Source organism: Gordionus sp. m RMFG-2023, chromosome 3 (assembly GCF_954871325.1).
Source record: "Gordionus sp. m RMFG-2023 chromosome 3, tfGorSpeb1-WG-v2, whole genome shotgun sequence".
Classification (NCBI taxonomy): domain Eukaryota; kingdom Metazoa; phylum Nematomorpha; class Gordioida; order Chordodea; family Parachordodidae; genus Gordionus; species Gordionus sp. m RMFG-2023.
This window is the reverse complement of record NC_088777.1, coordinates 34,967,848-34,995,765: the sequence shown is the minus strand read 5'-3', so window position 1 is coordinate 34,995,765 and position 27,918 is coordinate 34,967,848. Positions and strand designations below refer to the sequence as shown.

Genomic DNA, 27,918 nt, shown 5'->3' with positions numbered 1-27,918 from the left:
GATATGTATTAAATTAAAATAAAATCTTATTATGTTTACCCCCTTTTATTGTAAGTTGATTATTAATACTCGTTTCACTGTATAACTGTATTACATATCTACATTTTGCAATTTATTTTAAATAATAAAAATAAATATATATAATAAATAAAATCTATAATGAAATACTATCTATAATTTTGCTATATGCAAATTTTATAATTTTAATATAGTCCAAGATATAAGCAATTGAGTGTTCATAAAAAATGAGAGGAAAAAGAGCCCCAATGCCATCACCTTTCATTACGATCGTATTTTGAAGTATTTTTAATATCAATTTTGTTCGGGTAAATTGATATTCTATAAAATAGGATTTTTCTTTTATATAAGACGATTTTTGGGTGATAAAAATGTAATATTAATCATTATTTTTAAAAAATAGTAAACTTCTAAAAAGTTACTTTTGCAGGTACGAATCATATAATACATTATAAAAATTCTTCAAGCTGTCCGATAGAAATAAAAAATATAATCACATACGCATTACATAATTATATAGTTTTGGTAAAAAAAATAGCTCTTAGAGTTTAATTCTCTAGGAAATAAAGCCATGTCTCGCTTTAATCCCTGGTTTATTATATCACCGGTCGCCTCTATCCAATAGAAAGCAGTTCAGGGGACCTCTCCTAAATAAAGCCTTTAAAAATAAAGAAATGAAGGTTGCGGATATTATACATAAAGCTCCTCATTTATCATAAGCTTCAGAAGTAATGTTGTTAAACGGCTTGTTTTGAGCCGATTTTTAAAAACGGCTAACTCAATATTTATCAAGAAAAATATTAGGCGAGCCTGAAGATTTTGCTCATAGAAGGAACAAAGGTCTAGATATATATTATCGAAATTCGAGGCTTAGGCAATACTTTTCTGGCTAAAATTTTGAGCTAGCCGTTTTAAAAAATCGGCTCAAAATGAGCCGTTAACAACCCTATTCAGAGGATGGAGCAATATCCGAAATGAAAGCATTATAAATTTTATGATAATGACATCGGTTCCCGTATTTTATAAGTTCTAAAATACTCAGGAAAATAGCCATCAGGCAGATTATATTTGTCAACAAATTTAAAAATATAATTGAAGAATTAAATCCTGCAAAAGTGTATTTTTTAATTACGGGTGATGCGGCTAATATTAAAATTGCTTGAAGTATTTTAAAATCCAAATCGGGCTTTAACCATATTCAACTTTATGGATGTACCGCCCCCAAATTACAATTAATTATTTTTTCAAGATCTTGAACGAGTAGAGTTATTTAATTCATATTTTTAAATGCACATACATTAAGTGCAATATCTCGCTACAAAAATCAACACACCATATCATCTACTTTAAATATGATTAGTTAAACGAGTTGGGCTTATTCAATAAAATGTATGCAACGAATACAAATTTGGAAAAATGTTTTAAAGGCGTCCTTTGTGTAAGAAACTATTTGTGTATGCCTTAGAGTAATAAGTGAGGATATTTTAGACAAAGGACAATTTTGGTTATAAAATTGAGAGTTTCTAAATATACTAAAATCGTTTGCTAAACTATTGTTGAGAATTCAAGGGGACAAATGCACTTTGTTCCCAGTAAAACATTTATCTTTAGAAAATCTATTATTCAATTGTGCCAAGACTCAATATTTTCTTCATCATCAGAAAAAAAATGAATTATCCAACTGCTCATAATGATGCCTACTCATTAAATCTCCTATATCAAGGACAATATCTCACGAATAATAAATAAGATAAAGTGTGATATGATAGATAATAGGAATTCTGCATGGTAATAATTAAGCCATCTTGATAAACAAAATATGTGGAATGCGGTAGAATTCATAACCATTAATCATATTTCAGCATCAAGCTGGTGGAAAGAACTTTAACCACCCCTTGACATTTAAGGGAAGTAGCAAATATCTTATTTATCCTTCCAAAGATAATATTCATACAAAGATCCGATGATAAAAACTTTGACAACGGGGAAATTAGCTAGCGTTTATCATAATTTACGATTAATTGAAAACATAAAAAAATGATTATTCAATTGAACCAGAAAGCAACTCGCCATAGAAAGTCAAAATGAAACAGAATTTTAAGAATAAATCAAAATATTATCAAATCTAATAATATGCATATTTATCATTATATTTTTTATATTTGTTAATACATATATACCTAATAAAATGGATACTATCATAAAAACATTTAAATTGAATTTGACAAAATTTGACCATATTTGGTCGTTTGACCATATTTTACGGTATTTATTTATCTGGTCAATACGCAACCCTGCCATTAATACATTATGCATATTATATATCAAAGTATAAGGTATTTACAATAGTTAATATATATTTTTAAAAACATTTACTTTTAAAAATTGTTAATTTTTTACCTATCTCTCTCGTAACTTAGTAGATCCATGTGGTTAGTTGGTCCACCAAAAAAGATGAGGGTCTTAAATATAAAATATACATTTTGATATTGTTACAATATTAGAGGCTTTAAAGTATATTAAAGTAAATAAAATTTAAAAGGATTTTTAGAAATTTTAAAAATATATTCAAGAAAAAAATAAAACAAAAAATCATTTATTAAAGTATATAAGAATAAAAATTAATATTTTAGATAAATAATCATTTAAAATTATTCATATTTGTTTAATAAAAAATAAAATGATTATAAAATCTAACACACCTCAAAGAATCTTTTTTGAATGCTTTTAAAACATTTTTAAATAATATGTTAAACAAAGACCTCCCTGCACAGATTAACCAAATCCTATATGGTGCTCACCTAATCGCTTTACAAAAACCCAGTGAGTAGAAATATCCGCCTCATAGAAATCAGTTCTGTATTCAGGAGATTACTTGCAAAAATAATAATGACACGGGTCAAACTCGAAGGTGTTAACTTACTTAGCACATAACTATTAGGCTCGGAGTCAAAGGAGGTGTGGAATAGCCTCTCCTGCTATTTGAATATATATATAAAATCCTCCACCTAACATTGCGATTATCAAACTCAACAATTTTACAAATGCCTTCAATAGCATATCTCGAGAACACTTCTTAAAATTTTTTCTCACAAATTCTCAGATTATTCAAAATTCCTCCAAACATTCTATGGCATTAAAACTCCCCTTCTATTCAGTCCACACATCTTAGATCAGGCGAATCTTGCAGGGGAACTTATTTGGACCTCTCCTATTCTGTCTTGGTATTAACGACCTTATCCATGATCTTAAATCCAAAGTTGACTTGGACCTAAACGTATAGTATCATGATGATAAAACAATCTGTGGATCCCTTCCAAAAATATTTAAACTTCCTCGAAACAAATTCCAAATGACTTACTCTTAACAAGCCTAAAACGGGAATCTGTTTCCTAGGTAATAATTCCACAGAGTAACCGGGCTATAAAATCGAACTTTATAACCTTACCCTATTAGAATCACCCCTATCAGGCATCTCTTCATTTGAAGCATCATTATCCAAAATTTTTAACAATATCTTTAACATGAAAACATCTTAAATATACTGCCAGCTTCTTTATATTATTCGCGAATGCCTATATACCCCTAAAATTCTTCATTTATTCCAATCCTCTTCGTTTTTATGGAGATTTTGGAAACACTTATTAATTCTTTCTTGGAAAAATTGTAAATCTAAATTTAACCACGTTTAACTCGAAATTAGTTCAATTACCTGGAAAAATGGGGGGGGGGCATCGACTTAATATCACCCTGTACCTTTCCTCTTTCCTGTCTTCCCGTTTAACGAATAAATTACAAATATCTTGTTTCATATCTCACAACGATAATTTACTAGATACTCTCACAATGTAGCAAGACAGTTTCTCCTATTGATATATATTTGTTAATATTATCCAAACATTTTATCACCTCTAATATCAAAATCTTTTACAAACTTATCTTTCTCTTTATCCCTTGAGGATATTCAACTTTTCAAAACGAAGATAAAATCGGAAGCCATAAATGGCTTGAAGTCTTGCCCAGCAAAAACCTAGGGAATCTCTTAACCAATGATCAACTAAGAGTGACTTTAGATAGGATGCGACCTAGTTCACACTCATTTTTGCATGAACTGTAGCCTCCTAATAAATGCCAAGGGGAGGCATGCCCTCAATTGCATCAAAATCCATGGTAACACAACGTCACTCCTCAATAAACAAATTATTAAGCCTCCTATTAAAAAAGGCCCGCATAACTAATATTATAGAACCCTACCCTCTCAAAAGATGACGGCCTAAGACCATACGGTCTGACCACTATCTCCTGGGCTATAGGAAAATCTCTTGTGTCTCATTCTTTTCCACTAAAATCAATAGCAACCTGCTCACTTAAGCAAGGACTAAAAAATACAATTGCAAAAGTCTGTGCAATTTTATATTTTCACCATTAGAAACGTCTACGAATGGACAGTTCGCGCTACAATTTTAGTTTTATAAAAAAAATAACTCACAATATTAAATCGCAAACATTTGAACCTGGGAAATTCCTATTCCTTAGGCAGTGCATACAAATATTTTTAAATTTAACTGTTCCTTTTAAGAACTCAATTATGTTTTTCATAAAATTATTTTTTATTTTAAAGTTTATATTTTTTTAAACATTTTTATAAAAATTTTAATAAATAAATCAAACAATTATTAATAGAACCCATCCTTAGATCAACCACCAACATGCCCTCTACTTTTATAAATGCTATTTAAAATTATACAAATTCAGGTTTTATAATTTTAAAAAATTGTCATATTTAAAAAAAAGGGTTTTATTTTAACTTAAAATCTATTTATTAAGATTTTATTTATAAATCTATATCATAAAGTTTGCATTCATTTTTTTAAACTTTTGATGTGATAAAATAAAAAATTAAAATATTTTTAGTCAATGATGTATAGATATATTAGGTTTTAATTTCCTCTTATATAATTGTTATAATATGCAAATGAATACCATTCAAATAAATAACTATATAAAATAAAAGTATTATTCAAATTATTACAATATTATTATAGACCATGTAAATGAAGGAAAGATATATATATTTGAGATTTTGTGGATATAAAGTTATTTTTGTTACTTTTTTTGATTTTTCTTATTTTTTAGTTTTTATTTTTAATTTTTATAATATTCTATAATGTTAATTGAATATATTTTACTATAATTTATTATTTTATAATTAATAGAGATTAATAAAGTAATCAGAAATTATGTTATTTTTTTAAATTTTATATCATTAACAATTGTATTATCTTTTTTTATTTAGATTCAAACTCGCAATTCAACAATGGTGTCAAAGAGAGGATGCATTCCGGGACAATTTTAGGAAATTTCAAACTAATGCCAAGCAATGGTCACATGGGGACAAGGAGTGTTGTCAAACTGCATTCTAATGCAAAAATTCCAAAAAAAAAGGGTAAGAAAAATAGTGAAATTTGATTAAAATTTATAGGACAATAAAATTTATCTTTTAAGACTGAATTTACTTTGGATTTCAAAGATATTTAGAGTTATTTAAACCAAATATTAAAGAATTATGTTGAAACCAATGACATATATAATACCTAGACTGACGATTCATTCATTAAAAGTGTACGTCAATGCAAATCAGCTGGAGACGCCATCTTGGTTACACTAATCATTGCTAAAATTTTAAACGAGAGCCTAATTTATTCCTATATCTGATGCAAACGTTATTAAAGAATTACCGGATCATCGAGATAATAAGGAAGCAAGTTATCGATTTAATAGTAGGTTTTAACATGAGAATAATTACTATATGTTACCAAAATGGCGGGTCCAGCTGATTTGCTTTTAACGACTGAATCGTCAGTCTGGTATTATATATGTCATTGGTTGAAACAGAAAAAAATTATTTTACGGTAGCTCATTTAGATTTTGTACTATTTTTGTAAATATCGTTAAGATTAAGATACAAAATTGTGTAGGAATATGATTATCTAAAATGAAAAAAAAAAGAGAATTATAAAGGTATCATTCATAGTAGATGAGATATAAATAAGTTTGTGTTATAGTTATTTTAAGGTGATAATTTATGAAATTAACAAAGTTACTGGTAAACTTAGAAACCAACAGAATCTAATTGAGACTATGACTAAGATATTTTAGATTTTGGAATTATTATAAGTTATTATAAGTTATTATATAATTAATAACTAGAGATAACTATGACAAATAAAAAGGAACATTGTAGGATTAAATCAATTTAAAAATATAGTATAATTGAAAATATGCGAAACATTTATTATTAGATAATATGTTGATGTTGTAATATATGCGAAACATTTATTATTAAATAATATGTTGATGTTGTAATTAAATTCTTATTAAAGATTTGCGTTTAACTTTTATTTTAAGGATTGTGAGAGATAAAACAGCCTCAATTATCTGATATGTGAATAAGTTACGCATAAGCTGATAATATTTAGTAAAATATTAGGTTGTTGATTAACCAAAATCTTTATAAAGAAAACCGGCTTTCAACATTAGAAAGTTTATGCCGCAATCGACTCTACTACACCTATTCTGCGTAGTCTTTAATGCCTTCTAAAGTTCTAACGATGGTTGTCCATTGTCTAGTATTCTTCATTCCAAGGACTGTTTGTATCCGATTACAGCCTGAAATTCTTGAAACCTATCTTCTGTTTCTTGTTAACCCATGGCAAACGATTATCTCTTGATCTCTGTATGCAATTGACGAACTCGATTAACGCATGCTCTCAACTATTCACGATTAATTATAGTGTCTTTTTCAACATATCTGGTAAACGATTGACGATAATTTGTCTGCTATAAGATAACTTCCACGAATTCTTGTGCCAATGATTATCAACTTCCGTATCTTAGACTAAAGTTTTAGTAAACAATTGGCGATATTGGTAAGCGATTAACGATTGCAGCATGAACGTCTCAAACATCTGTTATATCTAGTCTCTTGTTTCCAACATTCTCTTGTAATTGATTAGTTCTTTTCATCTAATTCTTGTAACCGTATCGATCTTTTAGATTTCCATGTCTTCTACGACAATTTGCACTTGCCGAGATATCGATTTAGTCTTAAGATTTCTTTATTAACACTTGATCTTTGTTTTGGTCTCAGGTAATAGCATCTAATCTATTTCTACCTAAAATAATCTATTTAACCCTTTATAACTTCATAATCACTTTTTCTTACATTCGTTCTCAAATTTAAAATACATAGTCCAATTTACCAATAAAATGTATAATTATGTCAACTTCGTTTTAATGTATAAGGTAATTGCTTCTAATCTAATTCTTCCTTACATAATCTATTAAATAACTTAACTTCGAAATATTTGCTCACTTTTTCCTCTAAATTAAATCTTAAAATTATAATACATAGACAAAATACGCTAAATGAATTAAACCATTATGTCAAATTCTATCATCCCTTTACCCTCAATGAAGCCCAGACCCATATCTTCATTGAGCCATTTATAGGTAAAAGTCCTTTAGCTATCAATCCACATCCTTTGTCAACCATATCTATAGCTGAATCTAAATCTAAAATTATCTTGAATATCTTGAATCTAAATAAATCTTAGTTCTAAATTTTTACCCAAAAATCTTGTCTTCTTGTGGTATTACTTATTTATTTCGTTTATAAATTCCTGTACACGCCTGTTCTTTAAAGAAAAAGAAAATATCTATTTCTTTTCTTATTTATGCGGTTGCCCATTGTTCGAAAACAACTGGACTTAATAATATCTTTTCTTCTTCTTTTTTACTCACTTTGTAAAACAATTTAATTAATAGTGCGCACAAATTGAACGTTGAAACGCAGCGTTTCAAAACGCATATAAAAAAACGTAAACGCAGCCATTTATAAATTGATACGTTAAGTTTTATTTTTTCAATAATAAGCATTTAAATTTAAAACAAATAATCACTACAAGACCTTTCTTACCTAGCAGGGAAAATAAATCTTATTCAATAGAATCAAAAATTCTTAGAGACAAATTTATAAATTATTAAATATTTATTATTGTATAAAATTTATTTTTGAAAATTTTTTATATTAAATTATGTTTACATATTTAATTTTTATAGAATATTAAGAAAAATTTAATTGATATTATCCATTAATCTCTAAAATGATATAAATTAATTGAATATTAAGAAAAATTTATTTGATATATCCCTTAATTTCTTGCATGTTAATTTGGACATGATTCTAGATGTAGCCCATTGAGCTATTTTAAAGCTTGGGGAATGAACCTCAAACTTAAAATAATATTAATTGTATTCTCTTTGATACAATTAAAATTTTCATAGAATTGTGTAAAAACTATCTAAATGAGATTTATCTGTTGTTTCTATAAATAGTTTTTCAATATCAACCATAGTAATTAAATAATATAACTAAATTAATTGAATATTAAGTAAAATTTATTTGATATATCCCTTAATTTCTATTGCATGTTAATTTGGACACTATTCTAGATGTAGCCCATTGAGCTATTTTAAAGCTTGGGGAATGAACCTCAAACTTAAAATTATATTAATTGTATTCTCTTTGATACAAATAAATTTTCATAGAATTTAAGAATAATTTAATTATTTTATAGTGTAAAAACTATATCTAAATGAGATTTTTCTGTTGCTTCTATAAATAGTTTTTCAATATCAACCATAGTAATTAAGTGATATAACTAAATTAATTGAAAGTAAAATTTATTTGATTATCCCTTAATTTCTATTGCATGTTAATTTGGACACTATTCAAGATGTAGCCCATTGAGCTATTTTAAAGCTTGGGGAATGAACCTCAAACTTAAAATAATATTAATTCTATTCTTTTATGATACAATTGAAATTTTCATAGAATTTAAGACATATAATTAAATTATTTTATAGTGTGAAAACTATACCTAAATAAGATTTATCTGTTGCTTCTATAAATAGATTCTTAATATCAACCATAGTAATTAAATGATATAACTAAATTAATTGAATATTAAGAAAAATTATATTGATATATCTCTTAATTTCTATTAAATGTTAATTTGAACACTAATATAATTTGAATGTTAAGAAAAATTAAATTGAAATATGAAAATAGAGACAAATATAATATATAAAAATTTTATTAAAAGAATCTAATGTCAATATAAAAATTAATATAAAATATATAATATATTTTTATAATAAATAAATAATTTATATAATGCTAATATGTCAATGCAGATTCATTTGTAAGTGTTGGTAAGGTACCATTTGTCTTCAGATAGTGTAGAAATTTTAAAACCTCAGTTTTAAACAGCACTTGGTTGTATAGACTCTACAAGGCTATTTATAAAAAGTCTAAATAAAATATAAAAATTAGCTTTACTGCATCCCAGATGGCTTTTCTTCCAAAATTTATTAACGTATTAGCATTTAGTACTTAAAGTTTCACATGAAAATTAACATTTCAAATATTTTAAAATTAACTTTTTGAGAATAAAGAAACAAAATACACTTATAATTTTTTATGAATAGTAAAATATTTTGTGGGATTTATTCAAATATAGATGGTAAATAAAATCAATATAAATTTTGGATCAGTATTGTATAGGCTTTGTAGTAATATCAGAACAAAATTTGAGGGTTGGCACAGCCTTACTCTATATTTTTTAAGTAGTTATTATCAACTTACCAGTAAAATAAATAATAAGTAGGATTTCCTATTTTCTCCTTATTCAGCTTATCCTTGAAGTTTGTCAATTCCAATGATAATCTAATTATTTTATTATATTTAACATTCTTATATATTTATACCTGCAAATAATAACTGATAAATGTTCCATAACAATGAAACTTTTTTTATGGTAGTCCAGGATTTCTCCAAATCTTCTGCTTATTTCATCGTTCCATATCTTAAAAATATTATTATATCATTTAATAATTATTATTCTTACAATTTAGAAGAATTTTATCACTTCAAAATTTAAAAAGTTTTGAAAAATGCAAGCAAGTTTATATTTTAAAAAATAATTTAAAATGAAAAATGGAAATGTTCTCAATTTGAACGAATGCATTTAAAATGCATTGTTTGCGTTTTGAAACGCTGCGTTGCAAACGTTCAATTTGTGCGCACTATAAGATCATAACTTTTAACCCATAATTATCTAATAACTCTCGCAGACCTGTTAAAAAACAAATCCATTATGTCTATCATCAACAACTAAAATTATGATTCTCATAATTCTTGTTACAAAGACAATTCAATTATGGTTATCAACAATTTTAAAACTCCTACAGTTATGATTCTTATAATTTGATCCAACTTGTTAAAAAAACAAATCAATTATGTTTATCATCAAACTTAAAATTAAGATTCTCATAATTATCACTTGCTTCACCATACAAATCGATTATGTTTATCATCAATTTTAAAACACATAAATTTATGATTCTCCTAATTCTAGCACAACTTGTTTAAAAAAAACAATCAATTTCACCATTATATATCACTATTTTACACTTAAATTCTTTTTTTTAAACTTCTTAAATTCTCCTACTTTTTTTTTTATTTTACACTCTAATATTAAAATTAAATATCAAAAAAAAAATTATTTTTCTCTTCCGAAGTATTTCGTATCCATATCATCATTTTCAAAAATAATTATTTCTTCAATTTGCACTATATTTTCTTATATCTAAAACCCCATTAAAACAATTTAAAATAGACTTTATCATTTTTTCTTTAGCATTGGCCTATTTTCTTCTTACTATTATTAGAATAATGTTGCCTAATTGACTTCAATTATTATTGATCAAAAATAAAAATCGGACCTATAAATGAGCTCGATTGTGGCATAAATTTTTTAATGACGAAAGCCATTTCTCTTTATGAAGATTTTTGGTTAATCAACAACCTAATATTATACTACATTCAATCAAATCCTTGAGGCTGTTTTATCTCTCTCAGCCCTTAAAATAAAAGTTAAACGTAAATCTTAAATAAGAATTTAATTACAACATCAACTATTTTCTAACAATAAAGGTATACTCGTCTTAGCCTCTAATCTTATTCACCGAATTTTTTAAATTATCATATCTTAGCAAAACTATTTGTTTAAACCTTCACAATTTATGTTTATTTTTCTTAATCATAGTTATCTCTAGTGATTAATTATTTAATAACTTATAATAATTTCTAAATTTAAAATAGCGTATAGTTTCTATTATATTCAGTTGGTTAGCCTAAAATCTGCTAAATTCTACAAAAACTCGTCATTTTAACATGTAAATATTTTTTTATGTCATTAAGTAATGCTCTCCTCTGTAACAGCCATATCTTATCATCTGTAGTTGCTTAATTTTAGCGATGCTATCTATTTCAATGCCTTTATAATTTAACGATCTATAATAGAAATCTCTTTAATTTTGGGGAACCAGGTAAAAAAAGATTTTCATCTACGTGATGTTATATTTATTCATTCAAATTAAATCAAACATGTTTTCGATATATCTGCTATCTAATTAATTTCTTCCGACGAAAACATCCTCAGTTATCAGTACTTTGGTAATAAAAATATTGAAATTTCAAGGAGCATATTTTTTTAAATATTTACTCAATTGATTTTAAGTAACAAATAAGAAATTGTTACACCAATAGTTTTAACACGCCCACCCGTCCGCCCGTGGGCTTGAGATGACGAAAGGGCTTAAGACAAGCAATGCTGCAAGATTGTATGACATCTTATTTTATATATTGAAATCATTTTTAAATAAACCATAATAATGATTAATAAGAAAGTTAATTAATATTAAAATTAAATGATAGTTAATTAATATGAAAATTATAATTAAATTGAAAATAAATTAATTAATAAAAAGTTATTTCATATGAAAATTAAATTAAACTGAAAATAAATTAAATTGCAAATTTCCTTACCATGATTAATTTAATGTTTTCTTGGTATATTCTTTGCTACTAAATATTTTCTTGATCTTGGTCTCTTTATTGATTTCGTAAATAATTTTAACAAAAATCAAATCTTCTTCTTACAAAAATCAATTAATGAAATAAAAATCCTTTTCCTTTGTTGCCACTGTATTTCTTTTCACAAAAATCAACAAAATACATGGCTAACAACAGGTTCATAATATATATATATATTATAATAATTAATTTTATCGTTTTAATACAATTATAAATAATCATTTTAGATATTACAACAATGATGATATTATAAACAAAAATTTGATAGATAGAATATGGTATATATTTAATATATGTTCATTTTTGCGATGATTTTTGATTATACAAAATCTTCTGCCCATTTTCCACTAAATTTAGTGTGTATTTTTGAATTATTCGCATTTTAATTCTGGTTAACTGGACATTCGCAAAAAAAATTTCTATGTTTATTGATAAGAAAATTTAAAACTTAAAATTTTTTGATTGTGGTTGTTTACTTTTATTTTGGGTTCGAGGGTAATTTATTTGAGTTAGTTCGCATTTGTGTCAGATATTTTTTCACTGGCGAATGCATGTTTTTTATATTAAATATAGTATTTATATATAAAATTTGTTGCAATAACTAGAACTGCCTAAATATCTAGTGGTTTTAATAAGTGTCGATTGCCATCTGACATGTACGTCAAGTATTTTTATGGTAGCTTAGATTCTTGAATTGCTCATGTAACTTTTATAAATTTTAAAATATAATTACTATATATAAGATGTCTTCTTAGTCATATTTTATTTTTTTAAACATAGATTAAGTGTGCATCCAATGTTAGACAATAATGAATTAAATAAAAGTTCAATAAATTCTGAATTTATAAAAAACGACCCTTTGTTAACCAAAAGTGATTTAAAAAATATGAATGAACCAATAAATAGCTCTAATGGAGATGAATTAAATAACTATGTTTTATCATCTGCATCTTCTCTAGCTGGTTTTAATAATGATATAGATAAAGATGAGTATCTTATGGTTCCATCCATAAATTTTCCACCTACATACTCTCATAGCACTCATAGATTAGATGAAAAATCTGAAGATCATTACAATAATGATAATGAAGAGGACAATAAATATTGTACTATTATTTATCCTCAGTCATATTATATATATCATAACAGAAATAATAATTTTGGGTATGCACCTAATATTCTGCAAAATAGAACATCTGAAACTGATTTAGAAGCTGCATTTGACTCTAAAAAGCCTGTTATATTGATTTATGATAAGCCTCTAGGTGATTACACTGCAAGATGGATAACATTTGGTAACTTCATACATAAAATGGCTGTTATATCAGGATTATCTTCCTTGATTATTCAACCATTTTTACTCAAAAAAATTTACCCAAGACTTAAAAATAAAATTTTAAGTACCTCAATTCCAATTTTGATGAGTCAAATTAACATAGATTCTAAAGATAAAGGTATATTTACTATAATGTCTTTATCAACTGCTGGTGTTTCACTAATATTCACATTAGTTTATACTTTGTTTTGGAGTTGGGATCCCTGTTGTAAATATCAGATTCTCAGATCACTAGACAATGTTTCCATACCCGTAAAACAGGCTATTATTCACCATTTTATGGATAGTTATTTTGGGGATTCCGATTTTGTAGTAGGCAAAGGTATATATAATCAGGGACATACTGGTGATACACATAACATAATGAACAAAGATCCTTTAAAATTTATTTATAGCAAAAATTTTGACCAAAATATAAAAAGTCAAGTTAATATTGCAAAATCTGGTCAGGAGGAGGATTTTAGACCTGTTGTACTAATTTACAAGGATGACATTAGAAGGAAATATTTACATTGTGCATTAAGTATTCTCTCTCTCAGCTTTAATATATTCTATTTTATATGATTACATTTTAATTAAATATATTATTTATGTATAATAAGCACCATTATATTTTTGTTTAAGATTTGTTCAAAAATATTGGTTGATAAAATTGAACATGAATAATTAACATAACATGGTATTTAGTGGAGTACAGATGCATTAAAAACAATCTTTTTTTATAATATGCATCTTGTCAAATTTCTATGTGATATAATCACATTGTTTAAAATTTGCTCATATTAATATTTTTAATACTTATGCAAAATTAATATTACATGTTTTTTTGGCAGATTCCATATAGAATACTATACAATAAATTATTTTTTAATTAAAAATGTGTAATATTTTTGATAACTTTTGTCCATAATAGATTTTTATATAAAAATGATGATTATTTCTTTAAATATTGATGACAAAATCAAAAATAGATACAAATTTTTACAATTGTTTATCTTTTTTATAATATTTTCCATTTTAACGAGTTGTTAAAATATATTAATTTGTTTTTATGCTAATTTATAAACTATATATTATAATGGCCTTAATATCAACCAACAGAACAAAATATGTGGGGAAAAATTACTTATTTTTAATTATATAAATACAAAATCGATTTTAATGTTTGCATTATAAAAAAATTTTTTAAATCACCTCTCAATAAACATAAAATGATGTAAATTGTTTAATCATGTTATTGAAAAAATTAAATTAACATTTCAATAAGTGTGTTAACCAAATCAATCAGAACTTATTTCTCAATAATTTGAGTTATGATTTATTAAAATCACCTACATTTTATTCTTAAATAATACTTGATGTAGGAACTAGGACCTTATAAAGGTTACCAGTTGAGGCTAATAAAATCATATTAGATCAGTTCCATGGTTTTGGATTAAGATTTAACATTTTTAAACAGCATTGTATGAGATGCAAATACACTATTAAAAGTCAAATATCGGGAATATAAAATATCAGGGTGAGTTCTAGCTGGGTTCCTACTAAGGGGCTTTAATTATAATTGAAGGCTTCTATCTTCATTTTTTGTTGAAGATTGAGAAATTCTCTCGGGTTTTAAAATGCCTTGCAGATTTTTTTTGTACAACTTGACTTTTTTTGAAAGACTTTTGACCAAACATAAAATAAGATCTATTCATTCCGCTCTAAAATGGCTTAACCAAGTTTTCAAATGATAGTCTTGCGAATCAGAGCTATTTCTAAATGAGCACCTCCAAATGTGCCTGGCTGAGGTCATAATTATTTTTTTAAATTTTTTGGCCCAAATGGGTACAATTAGATATTTTACACTAGTTAGTAACATTCAGTTAAAGGTGGCAATTTAAAAAAATACATGTCCTTGTTTAATGTGACTTTTTTAAAAAATTTATAACAATTTTAATATTAGGAAAAAAAGTTTCCATTTTTTTGGAAAATTGACTTTTGATCCTTAAATTTTGTATAAATTAACATTACTAAAAGAAATTGTAAAAGCTTAAGACAGGGCTAGGCAGTCCGCAAATTAATTCTTGCTTTGCTTTTGGTTCGACCTACATTGACAATTTGTCATTTTCTAGTATATATATATATATGTGTACATCACTAAGATTATATCAAAATTTAAATATATTCTATAACGCCCTCAACCCGCCTCAATGTGCTCTCATTTCAAATAACCTTTAGGCATATTTGGCTTATTCGAGCTTACGCCTTTCAAACCCTCAGGGCGTGAAAAGTTCTTTTTGGTACCTTTTTGTAGAATCTTCTAGGCGTGAGACCAGAGTTGGGTTGATTTTCATCGATTATAAATACAAATTCATTTCAGGAAAAATTATATAAATATAAATACACTTTTGAAAAAACTATATAAATACAAATACATTTTTAGTATTTAAAATATAAATATCAGAGACCAGCAGGCCCACCCGGGCCGGGCCTTAATTTTTTGAAAAAAATATCCGGGCCGAGCCGTATATTTTAAAGCCAAATATTTGAAATCCCATTATTAGCTATAAAAATCAAAAATAAATGAAATATATTTTTTAAAAATCCGGACCAAGCCTGAAAATATAAAACCAGGGCTGGGTCGAAAAGATTTTTGAAAAAAAATTCGGGTATGCCGTGCAAATTGTACCTCTGCAGGTCTCTAATATTAAACATTTGCAAAATTAGTATTTTCAAATGCTTTGTAAATATATACTTTGACGAATACTTTGTAAATATATACTTTGACGAATACTTTGTAAGACGATTTTATAAACCACTAATATTTTTTTACCTAAATAATATTTTTATTAACCATTTTCTAATAATTATGTAAATATCATCATATCGATCCTATTATATTTTATAACATTATAAATAATATATTTATTGAAGCAGCATATCAGATAAATTATATTATAATTGCAAATATCATTGCACAGTTTTATAGAGATAAAACATAAATTTGAACATAATTATTGTACATAATGAATTATAATTCAAATACAGAATTATTATATAACTTAATATTTATTAAAATAAAATAAAGCAAACATAAAAATTCAAATAAATCACATTTTAAAAATAAAAAATATATAAAGTTAAATATAAGATTTTCAAATAAATTTCATTAATCTATGCCCATTTGGCCTATTAATTAAATTTTCATAACTGACTTTCGGAGAAGAATAGGTAAAATAAAACTATATATCATATACAGGTTCGTAGCCAGGAATTTCTTGCCGGGTATGGGACAACTGCTTACTTAGAGGGAGGGGGGATATTTTTTCGAAATAAAACAAATAGTTAGGAACTCAGAAATTTTTTGCAACTGAGATTTTTACTTTTAAATTTTAACATACATTATATTTGCAAAGCTTATCTAATGAAAAAATAAATTAAATGTTAAATTTTATGTTATTTTTTTTCCATGGGCCATTAAAATATTAAATTTTGTTTACATCTATCTTTCATCGATTCTTGTCAGAACTCTTTTTAGTAAAGAGAACGAGGTCACTCAAGAAGCCTTTGATACCCCAATTAGAGGTGGGCGCGGGCCTAATTTTTTATTTACGGCCCGCCCGCTCACGGTTTTAATAAAAAATATTTACGCCCATTCACGCTTACCACTAACAAATATCCGACCCGCCCGCTCACTTCACGCCCATCACGGCCGAAAATTTACGGTGTTTTTAAATTTTTCAAAACTTTAATGCTTTAATTTTTTTTTTTGAATTTATTTCTTTAATTCCATAATCCATAATAATAAAAAATAAATGCATATTATAAATCCAAATTTTTACTTAGAAAAAGAAGACGTCTATTTTTTTTATGAATTGTGTACGCCTTTCCTCTAATAGGCGATTGGCTACAGAAAATAACCTTTCACTACAAGCCGAATTTGCCAGGGCCGACAAAATCTTACTTTCTAATTTTCTCAAAGGAAATAAATTTTTCTGCTTCCAAAACTTCAATATATTGCCATTGTTATTTGTTTTATGGGATGAATCTTTAAAATTCAACAGCTTTCATCGGTAGATGTTGATGCTTCATCAGAATTATCTAAAAATATGTTTCATTTAGAATATATGGTTTTTATGAATGTAGGATGAATTAGAAAAGTTTGACAGTTGGCATTGACTTCTGCATATCATCTAATTTTATATCATTTCACATTTTTAAGATTGTTTTGTAAATATCTTCCTTTTCTTCGTCTATCTAAAACTTAAGGCTTTTGAAATTAGGATCTAGAATTGCCTACCTTAAGTGCTTGAGAATAAATTTTAAAATTTAAGTAAAAAATCTCGCGAAAAACAAGAAAATAGAACTAGGAGCGTGACACCAGATGTTGTTTATAAAATGCCTGAATATTTTTTGTTTTCAAAAATTTTTCCTTTTTAAAAAATAACTAATTAAATTAGAAAATATGTAATTATAATTATAAAATTGCAAATTTATATTTATAAAAACAAATAAAATTTCCGTGATTCACGGGAAATTCATGTTCATGCCCGATCACGCCCGGGAAAAATTTTGGGAAGGCCCGTCACGCCTAATAATTTAAAATTTATTCACACTCACGTCGTGACACGATGGGTCACGCGTAATTTCACGGCCCGCGCCTACCTCTAACCCCAATGATGATGGTTGTTGTGTTGAGTAGCCTTACAATTCTTTAAATGCTAGATGATAATTTTTACGAAATTTTTAAAATTATGTTTTCTTTAACTTCAGCAGCTAATGATTCTTTTGATATTTCATTTCATGATGTAACGTCTCCAGTCTATTTAAGTTAGATTATGATTCTAATGGGGCCCGGGGACATTATTAAAACAAGATAGAAGATTATAATCATCTTGTGTAAATCTATCTAAAAACGATCTACTATAATTTCATGATAATTCTGTTTTAAAGGATTCATTTGAAGTCCTTTTCACGATCAAATTGCAATTTGGTATCGCTTAAAAAAACTTGAAGATTTGTAGATGTTTAACGTACCCTTGATAATTTTTGAGTGGTGAGATTAAATTTTGATATTCAGCCATAATATCAAAAAGAATTATTTTTTTTTTATTTTAATATATTAATTGTAGAATCAATGCAATTTTTAGCATCCACTATATTAGTTCCTATTGACTATAGATTATTCATTGGATCTATGGTTATTAATACTTCATAAATTAAAAGGCCTATATAATTTGCTTTTATATTAACGTATTGAGATAAAAAATAAAAGGCTTCGACTGAATCATGAGTGGAAACCTCTGAGTTAAGAGTTCTAAATAAAATAATACTTCATAAAGGATACAAGATTCTAAATCACCAGTCCACCTCTGGTCTAAGAATCTTTCGGCCTGAATATTTATATTTTAAAACGCCTAAAAATATGATACAATGCCTTAGATAAATTTAAGAAAATTAGAAATGTTAACAATATTATTATATCAAGACACTTTTTTATTGATTTTTTTTGAAGGAAGGTTTGTAAACCTCCATTTCGCCAGACATGAAATTTGCATCATCATTGTATACTGTGCATTTTTGGTTATTCATTTTATAATATTATTTAATTCTGGATCCTTTTGGATGGTGTATGAAAATTTTGCTACAAATAGTCCAGAAGAATAAATTATTTTATTATCTTTTGCAGCATTCTTAATTTTTGTTGAACTAGCCCCATGAAAATGTAGCTCCTATATGCTAAAAATAGCATCCATCAAATATTTATTTAATATAATAACGATTACGGTTAATTTGTTGGCTTAAGAATTATTGTTATCTCAGTCTTATTTATATTAAGATTTTTATCATTCATGTTATAGCAACCCCTTCTTTGAAGCTAACACTTTTTCCCAATTGTTGGATCCCTTTTGTCAAAATTCATCACTTGGGCGACTAATGAGATAATGGATATTTTATAAATAATATTTTTATAGGTATGTTCTTGTTTATTAATTTTTATAAATTAAATAAATAACATTTTTCTAAAAATTTTGTTGCATCTTCATTTAGATTTATTTGTTAATTGTGAATTAAAATTTAATAACTAATAATTTATTTTTAAATTTGGGGGCCGGAAAGGTAACCATTTTTTTCGAAGCGCCATGTTTCGGGCCAAATTTTTTTTTTGGGGGGCGGGAGGGTGGTCTGTTCTCACTTCCCCTCGTGGCTACGGTCCCGATCATATACTATATATCTATGCTCATTTTTAAATAATTTAATACTTATAACATTATAAAGCGTTAACATTTTATAGAATTTTCAAAAATAATTTAATGGTTTTCCTTAACATAAGAGAATGGAATATTATATCTAAAATAAGTATAACTTTAATTCAAAATTACATCGAGATTCAATCTCATTGATCTTGTTGTAGTTACTATAAGCAACCTCCGGCTTTATCCTGTTATTTTCCCCACAAAAATAACTAGTTCCTGGATTCTCATCTATTTCACTAAAATGTTCCTCCCTCTCTTGACTTTGTAAAATGTGAATTGGAATATTACAATTTTTTATGAGGTGTCCATAAGATTGACATCTGAAACACCGCTGAAATTCCTCAAATTTCGTTTTTTTAATTCCCATTTTCTTTTTTTTAACTATTTTTACATATATAATCTGGCCACTAGTTTCTCTCTTATAACTCATTTTATTATATTATTTTTTTTTAAATTAATACACAAAAATTAAAATTTAATTATTTAAAATAAAAATATAATTTAAAATTTATTTATATACAAAAAATAATTTTCTTCCCTTTTTATAACATACACTATTTACATATTTTTCTTTCTCTAAATAAGCCATACACAAAACATGTTGTTTAATTTTGATTTTATTTTTGTGACATATATACAATATTCTGTTAGACATATATACAATATTCTGTTAACATGGAATACACTACAAATTTAATAATTTTTCTCTTTTTTATCACATAAATTATTTACATATTACCACTATGCAATTCAAATAAAAGAGAAACAATTTTTTCGAAAACACCACTCGTGTTATTTTCTTTTAAAAAATATTTTACTCTTCACTTTTCCTTCCCTAAAAGAAACGCATAAAACATGTTATTTAATTTTATCCTCTTTTCTTTTAAAATAACATAAAAAAAATATTCCCTTATACATAAAATGATTTATTTTCTGTTTGTCCCCACAAGTGTACATTTCACGAAAATTCGATTTAAATCAAATTTAGTGATATTCTTTTGGCTCACATAGCTTTATATTAATTTTTAAAAAAATGATACATATATCAGATAATTCCAATTAAGTATTTTACTTTCATCAGCAGAAGTATTCACTCTTCTCTAAGATGATATGTACCCTCTTTCTTTAAATATTTCTTCTCAGTTCTTCATTCATTTTTTTTTAATATATATATACTTTTAATTATCTAGGGTATATTTCTCATTGTTTTTTTTTATTTGTATAAACTTTACCACTAAAATTATTTAAGTACACAAAGAGTTCTGTCCTAAGAATTCTGTCCTAAAAAATTCTAGGAACCACAATTCCGTTTTTTATGGACTAATTTAATTCCCCTCTTTATTATATACCCTAATAAAATCGTTATGATACTCCCACAGTACCATCATCAAATCGTATGTTACATAATTTATTCCCAATATTATCTATCACACAACCTTTCTCCCACTTTTTATGGTCAAAAAGTCTTCCCCAAATAATTTTCCCCACAAGAAATTTTACATTGATTTTTTCATAAGATACTATATTTTCTATCTCTTTTGACTTAAGAAAATCTAAGGGTAATTTGGTTCTTCTACCCAAAAACAATTCAGCAGGAGTAACCCCCTTATTATTCCTTGAATAACTGGGCTAATCAGACTTCATTTTTTTCTTGTTTAGATTTTCTTAACCAATTTTTCACTATGGCTACCATCCTTTCAGCCTGGCCTTTTGAGCTAGGATGATAGGGTGGAGTAAGTATATGTTGTATTTTTAATTCATCACAGAATTGTTTAAAATTTTCACTTATGAAGGCTGGACCTCCATCAGACACTATTTTGTCCGGCAAACCAAATTTTGCAAATAATTCACTTAATTTATTATTAACAATTTTAATTGTATACCCATGTACTTCGGTATATTCTATCCACTTTGAATATGAATCCACCACTAAAAAATATGAATATGATTTTTTATCCAAATCAAAAAAATCAATATGTAAACGTTCCCACGGTTTCTTTGATTTTGGCCATACTTGTCCCATCTCTTTACGGGGCATAACGGCACAGGTATTACATGGAACACATTCCCTTGTAATTTTTTCTATATTATTACCCATCCCAGACCACCATACATATTCACGAGCCCAAGATTTCATTTTAACTTGACCCTGGTGTCCTGCATGTAATAAATTAATTATTTTAGCACGTAATTTCACCGGAATTACTGCCCTATTTCCCCTCATTACACAATCATCCACCACGGATAATTCTTTTTCACATCTGATAAATTTTATAATTATTTTTCCATGGTTTTTTTCCCTTAAAAATAATTTTATTTGTCTCGATACTTTATCTTTTAAAGTATATGATTTGAGATCTTCCCAAGTTGTAGGACCTCCTTTTAACATATACGATAGATTTCGCACCAATGCATCTTCTCTATCTATAATCATGTTATCAATTATTTCAGGAGTAGCACAACCTGCCCCTAATCTCGACAATATATCTGGCAAATGATTTTCTCTTCCTCGCCTTTATTTTATTTTCCACATTAAAACTTCCCACAAGTAACAACCATCGTTGTAACCTCGGGGACATCATTGATTCTTTTTTATCTTTCTTGAACAAATGAATTAATGACTTGTGATCTGTATAAATCACAAATCTTTTCCCGATTAAATACTCGCGACATTTGGTCAACCAAAAATAATCGCTAAAGCCTCCTGTTCTTTAACAGAATATCTAGTTTCCACTTCATTAAATATTCGTGAAAAAAAAAATTGGTCTCTCTAAACCATCAATGACATGTAATAATGCGCCTCCGACACCTTTATTTGATGCATCAACAGCAAGAATTATCTACAAATCATTGTTAAAACACACTAAAATTGGTTCCTCACCAGTTTTTCTCTTTAAATTTTCAAAAGCACTTCTTTGTTCAATTTTCCACTCAAAATTAACACCTTTTTTTAATAAGTCATATAATGGAGCTGCTATTTTTGCAAAATTATCTACAAATCTATGATAATAATTTATCATGCCCATAAAAGATTGTACTTCAGCTTTATTACTAGGCTGATTTATGTTTAAAATATTTTTTAAATTTTTATCAAGTGGTTTCACTTCAATTCCATTAATTTGATGACCCAAATATACTATTTCGGTGACACCAAGAATGCTTTTCTCTTTACTAGCTTTTAAACCTTTATCTTGAATTCTCTTGAAAACCTCTTCAAGACGTTGATTATGTTGTTCTGGCGTCACTCCAGTTATCAACACATCATCCATATAATAAAATACACCTTCCAAACCCTGAAAAACTGATGCCATCGTTCTCTGAAAAATCGGTGCAGATACACTTAACCCAAAAGGTAATCTACAAAACGCAAATAATCCTTTAGGCGTTGTTATTGTCAACAATTTACGAATTTCTTCTTTCAAAGGCAATTGTAAATATGCTGATGAAAAATCAACTTTTGAAAAATATTTGGCTCCCTTTAAATTTGCCAAAATTTCTTCAATTCGAGGTAATGGATATTTCACTTCCACAACCCATTTGTTAAGTGTTACTCGAAAATCTGCACATAATCTAAGTTTTCCATTAGAATTTTTAACAGGTACTAATGGTGTAGCTCATTCACTATATTCCACAGGAATAATAATACCAAATAATACCATCATTAACCCATTTATCTAATTCTTCGTTGATTTCCTTTTTCCACTCAAAAGGAACTCTACGACATGCTAAGAAAATAGGTGAAAATCCCTCTTTTAATTTTAAATCCACTTGATAATCATTTAGACATCCCAAAGTGTCTTCAAAAATTATATCATATTTTTCAACTAAAATAGTTATAGCATTTTCAACTCTATTTAATTCATTAATTTCATTATTAATTTTTTTACCATTATCAACTTCACTATTGATCTTATATTGATTTGAATCTATTATTAATTTTGCGGGATATTCACAAATATTATTATTAACTATAGATTCTTTCACTTGACTCATTAATTTATTCATTTCCCTTTCTTTAAGCTTTTCCCTGACTTCATTAGCCATTATTTTTCTTTCGGCATTATCTCTAGCCAATTCGCTATCAATTATAAATAAATACCAATAATTATTTCTAGGTCCAAGTTTCTTTATCCAATCCCAACCCATAATTGTCTCAAAATTTTTTTTTACTATCCATTAATCTAAAATAATGCGAGTACCATGGAAAAGAACATCCCACTTAGTTTTACCCAAAACTTGGATTTCAGATCCATCAAATTGTTTTATTCACATATTTTGTCTCTCGACAATACCATTCGGCCAATTTATAAAAATTTTCATTAGACATTATTGATATACTTGCTCCAGTATCAAATAACATTTCAATAATATGTCCTCCATCAATTTTCAAATTTATATGAGGACATGAACCTTGTTCAATTGTTCCCTCATCACTTAACTTTTCAATTACTTTCATTGGCTGTATAGTATTTATTATAATCGAATTTCCACTATAATTAATATTCATATTTCCCACTTGTTTGATTATAATAATCCTTTTTATTCAGATTATTGGTTAATTTAAAATTTTTTATTTCATCAGAATGACAATAAAAATTTCCCACATTACAACTCTTTTTATTCGAGTTAAATTTCAATGTATAATCATCATTCCCATAATGATTATCTATTTTATTATATATATCCACAAAATTTTTAATAAAACTATATATATCACAAAATTTTATATTCTCTAAATATAATTTATCTATTTTTATATGACTCTCTTTCAAATCATATAGTCACTGTGACCCACTCACACTTTGAATACAATGTATTGCAATGTGTCCCATTTTTTCACATCTGAAACACATTCTATCATGGTCTGTATTGTATATTTCTGTTTTATCCATATTTGTAATACTAGGATTTTGTATATTTCGAACCACTGGATTTATCACTACCGATGTTCGTTGCGGAAATCCACTTTTGAAATTGGCTTCTTTCACCATGCAATTTCTTTTTATAGTCCTACAAAACCACATCTATGACACACTATATCATATTTTCCACTTGGTTTTGCAGTCACATTCTCATTAGTTTTTCGGTCTCTTGAATAACAATTTTTACCGATATGTCCTTTTCTTCCACAAAGTTCACAACTTTCAATCACATTATTACTTTTGATTTTTAAGTTGGAAAACTTCTCTGGACAAATTTTTCATATTTTCTCTCATTTCTCTAATTTCACTTAAAATTCGAGATTCCTCGGTACTTTGTCTCAAAGTATTATTTGTTTTATTATTTTTCAAAATTTCTACTGGTTTCTCGATTAAAACCTCATATATTTGCTTTTTAAATTCTATCACAATTGAATTTAATTTTTATTTATATCCTCCGATATGTCAATATTTTGAGGAAAATTAAATACTTCACCCGTATAATATTTTCTCTGATGGTTCTTCCGGTATAACAATTTTTTTACCATTTAAATTTTTTAATTCTAATAATATTAAATGTAAACTATTTTTGATATCCTCAGAAATATCTAAAGATTTATTACTATTTAGATCACCTAATTTAATTATTTTATTATTCACTGATCTTCTCTGAATTTTATTAATTAATTGTCTGAAACCAATTAATAATATATACAATATAAAAAAATGAAAGCTGTAACCGCACTATTGGTCACATCCAATTCATTAAATTTCTTATCAAAAATTTTATTAAAATTATTCTTAAAAATCGAAATTTTATTAAAATCAGGCTTCCTATACACAGTAATAAAAGGATAAACCATGATTTCATAAATCTATATTACAAATAAAAAAATTTTAAAATCCTTAAAATTAAATTTAAAAAAAAAAACTTTTCAAATTGCGTTGTGTATAATTTATAATACAAAAAAAAAATTTTTTTTACCTTTATATATATCCGGAATTACTATTATTTTGAGGAACCCGGTCCTAGAAATTGTTCTTCCTTTATAATATCTAAAATTCTCTTAACAATAATATTCACTATTTTTTTTTTTTTAAATTTTCTTATTTTTTCCTAATAAGTGTTCACTGATCCTGGTCGGTCGGTACCATTAAAATAAGTATAACTTTAATTCAAAATTACAACTCTTTTTTGTAATCGTTTTTATTCAAATATATTCCGTCGAAAAGTATATCAAGTACTAAGTTTTTTTTTTTAAAGTAAAAACTAATTCTTAATTATCAAACAAAGAACTACAATTTTTTTTTATCCATCCGCGATATTTATCAATATCAATAAATATGTAATAAACAATCAATATCTATATTATTTTTCTAATTATCAACTATAAATTGATTGACATATATTTATAATTGTTAAATAAATGTATTATTATTTGATAATATATATCAATATCGTTTTCTTTTTGAGTTAACATCACTACATGTTATCCATCTATTTTTAAAATAAGGATGTAAGAACGTTGCTAAAAAGGTCCTCTTACAGCTTCTACCAAAAATTGTTAAATGTAAGAGGATATGGACGTTGTTAGTTTTATAACTTTGAATTAATTTATATATTTGATAATTTTTGTAACATATAATCAAATTTAAATACAAATTAATTTTAAAAAAGTCAAAGTTACATTCTTAAGCGTTCACTTATATAGATAAAAAAAATCATAAATTTTATCAATTAATATCTTTTTTTTCTGAAAATGATTAAATTATGTTTATAAGATATCTCTGGAGGGATTCGGTGACAACTTCAAAATACTCTAAATCTAATTTAACAATTATGGATGGATTGTTTTTCAAAAATTAATAATATAGTGAAAGCTAAATGTAATATTTGCTCAACTTTAAAATCAAAATCATAAAATTTATCCTCCAGCAATTTATTACATGCTATGCAAGACCTTGATACTAATTAAAGATCTGCCAGCCCCCCCCCTTCCACGGAGTCAGAATTTATTTTGATATTAGGTGAACTTAATTTTGGTTCCGGACTATGACAAAAAAATTTCGGCATTAGGCCCTATATAGATCTCTAATATTAATTATATTTGCAATTATTACATAATTTATGTGATACTACTGCTGCAATAATAAATTTATAATGTTCATTTATTTGCAAATATTTGATAATTTTTAAAATGTAATAAAAGTATCAAGTAAAAAAAAATTGTTAGTGTGGTACAAAAGGTATTTATTTGTGCAAAATGTTTTCGTCAATTTTACGGCGCTTAAGATTCTTTTTAAAATGACCTTTTTTTAAAACTAACATTTCTAAAGTAACCTTTTTTAAGCTAAGAAGGTATAAAATCTTTTTTTAATTTTCAGGGTGCTCGACCGTCCCCCACCTTAGTGGCCCTACTATTGAAAATATTTTAATAGGCATTTAGTATTTATATTTAGGAAGCACTTTTTAAGACGTATTACTATTTATATCAATACCATTTTTGGAGTGTATTTATATACGGATACATTTTTATTGAAATTTGCCTGATTTTCAATTTATATCTTCAATTTCACATTCGTAAATAAACATAAAATAAAATGGAATTAAACGCGGATAAGATAAGAATTTTTTCGCCAACAATTGTAGATTACGATTTAAAATTTTACCTATAAAAAAAAGTATTTATATTCGCCTGAAATCGTAATAAATATAAAATACTTTTTATTTTTTAGTATTTAAAATATAAATACTACTTTCGAAAATAAATTTAAAAAAAGTATTTGTATTTTCAGGATATTGCCAAACCAAGCGTGGGATGCCTATTTTTCGCCTCAGCCTCAAGGCGCCTTTTATCATCTTTGAAAGTTGAGTTCTTTGCTTCAACCACTTAGGGCTTTCTCACGAGGCGTAACGATTCATCAGCACTAGGTATCCAAAAAAGAATAAAAATTTTATATAATTATTATAACTACTTGAATTTAATAGCATTAAGACAAAACAACTTAGATTTTTGGCCGAGATTGGAAAGAATATTTCTGTCAGCTGATTGAAATATTTAAAATCAAGGTCAACTTTATCTGAAAGAATTATTGGGGGGAAGGCGACTTGGTGTTCGGTCATGCTAGACTACCAATTTAAGGACATCTAAAACTTTACTGGTTCAGTGTAATTACTTGTTTGGTTTACGGGACAAGATTCAATGAAAATAACATTAATTGGTTACTTATATCTACTGACCATACTGATATCCTAAATTAACGTATTATTCATACTACAAACATACTACAATTTTTATGATTTTTAATAGGTTATCTGGAAGCCTTTCCAAATGTCATTGAATTGTCCCAATAATTTTTCTAACAATCCCAACCGTAGTTTCTGGTGAGCATATTTTCGCAATA

At 26.5% G+C, this 27,918-nt stretch overlaps 1 protein-coding gene and 1 long non-coding RNA gene across 3 annotated transcripts; one reads left to right on the top strand and one right to left on the bottom strand.

Moving 5' to 3' along the window:
* Positions 1–9,259: 9,259 nt before the first annotated feature.
* On the bottom strand, positions 9,260–10,108 carry LOC135927298 (uncharacterized). 2 transcript variants are annotated; one of them, XR_010572031.1, is made up of 4 exons: positions 9,990–10,108; positions 9,850–9,947; positions 9,728–9,808; positions 9,260–9,393 (listed from the first exon to the last, which is right to left on the bottom strand). It is a non-coding gene; the product is annotated as an uncharacterized LOC135927298 (long non-coding RNA). The 2 variants fall into 2 exon arrangements; XR_010572030.1 differs by having other exon boundaries at positions 9,278–9,808.
* A 2,538-nt stretch (positions 10,109–12,646) lies between these two features.
* On the top strand, positions 12,647–14,570 carry LOC135926117 (uncharacterized). The gene is made up of 2 exons (XM_065461813.1): positions 12,647–12,721; positions 12,800–14,570. Exon 2 carries the CDS (start codon positions 12,816–12,818, stop codon positions 13,917–13,919), a length of 1,104 nt encoding a protein of 367 aa, XP_065317885.1. The 5' UTR covers positions 12,647–12,721; positions 12,800–12,815; the 3' UTR covers positions 13,920–14,570.
* Positions 14,571–27,918: the final 13,348 nt, after the last annotated feature.

Bases quoted from the DNA above. Each gene is read 5' to 3' on its own strand.
- LOC135926117 (XM_065461813.1), top strand. From the start codon at position 12,816: ATGTTAGACAATAATGAATTAAATAAAAGTTCAATAAATTCTGAATTT.